The sequence below is a fragment of the Austrofundulus limnaeus genome, unplaced genomic scaffold, assembly GCF_001266775.1.
Source record: "Austrofundulus limnaeus strain Quisiro unplaced genomic scaffold, Austrofundulus_limnaeus-1.0 Scaffold609, whole genome shotgun sequence".
In the NCBI taxonomy this organism is placed as follows: Eukaryota; Metazoa; Chordata; class Actinopteri; order Cyprinodontiformes; family Rivulidae; genus Austrofundulus; species Austrofundulus limnaeus.
Window position 1 is genome coordinate 39,730 of NW_013953011.1, and position 3,562 is coordinate 43,291.

General features: G+C 42.0%; 1 protein-coding gene and 1 long non-coding RNA gene across 2 annotated transcripts in view; one reads left to right on the forward strand and one right to left on the reverse strand.

Moving 5' to 3' along the window:
* Positions 1-30: 30 nt before the first annotated feature.
* The window catches only part of LOC106531241 (uncharacterized), a 78,485-nt gene continuing 74,953 nt past the window's right edge, over positions 31-3,562 (reverse strand). Inside the window, exon 3 of the long non-coding RNA XR_001311889.1 lies at positions 31-337. This is a non-coding gene — a long non-coding RNA (uncharacterized LOC106531241). The remainder of the gene's footprint in view (positions 338-3,562) is intronic.
* inhbb (inhibin subunit beta B) overlaps positions 2,116-3,562 on the forward strand; it is a 12,319-nt gene continuing 10,872 nt past the window's right edge. Inside the window, exon 1 of the mRNA XM_014027038.1 lies at positions 2,116-3,106. Coding sequence (XP_013882492.1) covers positions 2,725-3,106 — 382 coding nt within the window. The 5' untranslated portion in view covers positions 2,116-2,724. The remainder of the gene's footprint in view (positions 3,107-3,562) is intronic.

Sequence of the window (3,562 nt, forward strand, 5' to 3'; positions counted from 1 at the left end):
TTTTATAAATAAAGTTTTATTTCTGTCAGTTTGTATTTTTGTACAATTGATAAATAAAATAAATAAATAAATAAATAATGTTGAAATAAAACAGCTGGTTGTTATTTTCAGGGTTCATCATGTTCATCAGAAAATCACCTGAAATGAAATGTGTAAAAGCATCTCAGGTGTTCTGTAGAGTTAATATCTGAGCTTCAGTTCAGTCCAAACCCCACAGCATCATGACTCCACCTCCGTGCTTCACTGAGGCAGCAGCTCCTCTTCACCTGACAGGACTCAGAGTCCTGCAGAGACCAGCATCTGTGGATCTGGTTCACATGTTCAGGTCTTCTTGCTCCTGAAAACATATTTTAGAAAGTTTTTATTCTGTCCATCATTTTATGTCTTTAGATTTAGTTTTATGGATAAACTGCTCAGAATTAGTTTGTAACAAAAAAAACACATTTTTAGTGAAAACTGTCTCTGAGAGCTGAATGACTTTAGTAGTAGCTGAAGAAACTGAGTTGGTACAAGGCACAAAATAACTAAAAGCTAAAAAAAAAAAAAAAGCTATTGCTAACAGGTGAGATGTAATTTGTGACCTGTCACATCAAAACGTGGATTAAGTCCAAAAGTGTTGAAACAAGCATATTTATGGTTTGATTTAAATGTGTGCTRAAAATCACATTTTGTCAAAATTTAATGAATTAATGTCTTTTCAATGTATCATTTGAATGAACTGTCTGAAATATTCTAAACATAATTTGAAGCAATTTTTCCCTGTGAGCTAACAATGTTTTTGTTTCTTTCCAACTGGGAAATCTTAAAATACAAATAATATTTGAGGTATCCTCTTTATATTGACATAAAAATATTCAATAAATTTACATCTATTTAGGATTCAGACCAAACAGTGATGTATTTACATAACCAACAAGACAAATAAACTTACATCAGAATGATCCAGGTATCAAAATGTAGCTTTTAAAGCAGGAATCTGAAAATATAATTAGATCATTTTGACCAAATTTGACTTARTCTTCTTTTTGATGATGGTCACAAAGTATTGAAAGGCTGAATAGAAACTGAAACTAGCAAAAACTCTGAAAACTAAATAGCAAAAACAGAACAAAGAACAATGATAGCCAAAAGCTAAACGGTAGCAAAATACCAGTGTATTAAATACCACAAAGTGATACTTGAGTAAAAGTACAAATATCTTACAAAAACATACTTTGGTAAAAGTTAAAGTGTCCTTTAGGAATATTACTTGAGTAAAAGTCTTAAAGTATGTGATATTTTAAGTATTAAAAGTGAATGTCATGATTCTTGTGTTTTGGTTATTTTTGTTTGTATTTTTCAGATTGTTTTTCATTGTTTGGTTTTGTCTTATTTTCTCATTTCCTGTTTTCAGTTTCCTGCTCCATGTTGACCTCAGGCAGCTTCTCAGTGTTTTTCCAGCCTGCCACACTCACCTGTCCTCAGGTGGAATCAGCTGCTTCCTGCTTCCACTCAGGCCTGTTTGTATTTAAGGATCATCTCTTCATCACTTCAGCCTCAGACCAGTGCTCATCCATGTTTGTTCTGTCCTCATGCTCCAAGTTTTCACTKATTGGTTTGTTATTTTGCCACCACGTTGGCCTTTTTCTTTATTAAAGTCTTTTTTATTACTTTAAGTTTGGCCTGCCTGCATGTTGGGTTCTCCTCACCACCAAGTTGTGACAAAGTTACAGCAGCCATCAGCTGAATGAGCTGAACTCTTATAAGATCAGCTAAAATAACAAACTGCAGAAGTTTGATGTAAAAACATCAGAGACACATTAATATTAGCAGATATGATCAGCCGCCGGTAGATGGCGCTGTTTGTTTTCTAATCAGAGCCTGACGGATTATCTTCTAATAGGAGGGTCGCGGGTTCGATCCCCGGCTCCTGCAGCGATCCTTACAGTTCTCTCTCATATAATTATAATTATTTTATCTCGTGTTTAAATAAAAACATTAAAACCTGAGTTTGTAAATACTAAAACACAAAGTTACAGAAACATTTTTAAAGCTGCACAACCAGGAACTTCATCTGATTTATCCGTGTTTTATGAACATATTTCTGTTTCTGATTATTATTTTAACCCGTTTAAATGATTAATGGTTTAATTTTGAGTTGAAAAGTGACTTTATGGTTGGAGATGAACTGGATCTTTAAACCGGGTCCAGGACCGGACTCCTGTCGGACTTGTTACAGAGTAAAAGCAGAGAAGTTGTTGGTTCCCAGCAGGAGCAGCAGGAGGACAGAACCGAACCTCCTCTCTTGGTTCTGGAGCCGGAGCAGATAATCCCGCGGTGGGTGGAGATCCCCACGTGGTTCGGCTGTATAAAAACTTTGGGTTCGCGGAGCCCCTGTTGTGGTGATTCCGAACACGGACAGGGGGTCTCAGTGAGCAGCTCGCAGTGCGCACGAGAAGAGCCGACCATCCACCGCTGCGCGCGCCGGGCACGGGACGCACCGAGGCGCGTGTGCTTTTTGGACCTTCCTGTTCGGATGGAAACGCGCTTTTTGGTTGGATTTTACGAGCGGAGCGCGCGCTGAGGTTCTGTTGGGTCAGCGGAGCGGAGCCGGGACATTCAAGCAGAACTGAGTGGAGTTTCTGGTCGAGTCTCTGTTGGACCGGACCGGACCGGACCGGTGGATGCGCACAGCGCGCGTGCTGAAACCCCTTTCCTTCTCGTTTGCTGTGAAGCTTTGAAGACATGAGCTCGCACACTTTGACGTGTTTGGTCGCGTGCGTCCTGTCCGCGCTCTGCAGCGCGGGGAGCTCGGCGGAGGCGCACAGCGCGCCCCCGGAGTCGTGCGCCTCGTGCGGCCTGAGGGCGCCGGACCAGGCGGAGCGCGTGAACATTGACTTCGTGGAGGCGGTGAAGAGGCACATCCTGAACCGGCTGCAGATGAAGGACAGGCCCAACATCACGCACCCCATCCCCAAGGCTGCCATGGTGACGGCGCTGCGGAGGCTGCACGCGGGCAAAGTGAGGGAGGACGGGCGCGTGGAGATCCCCAACTTTGACGGACAGGCCGCCTTCAGCAACGAGGTCCAGGCGGAGACCTCCGAGATCATCAGCTTCGCGGAGTCAGGTAATGATTGGCTGCGCGTGTCCAGAGGTGACCCCCTGACAGCGCGCGGGAGCAGGTGAGGTGGTGACCTCACATCTGTCCTGCTGGATTACACTCGCTTTCCCGGGCTTATCCTGTCTGGGTTCTGGACACAATGGATGGAACAGSCACAACAAGCGTTTAAAGGCAGCCATAAACTAATGAGATCCTGCTCTGCTCCTTTTCATCCTCTTATTACATCACAGCTCCTGTAAATCCACAAAATCCTCCTGTTTTAGGCTGATGAAAAACAAAAAGTCATGAAACCAAAGACCTCCTTTAATTAACCCCCTCAGGCATGGGCTGCTGTCAGTCAAAAATTACAACAATATTTTTGTTTTATTTAGACTTTTATAAGAAAAAAAGAACAGATTTATTTTTCAAAGTCAGTTTTTCACCATATGATTCATACATTTATAAATGTCATAGTTTATAAAC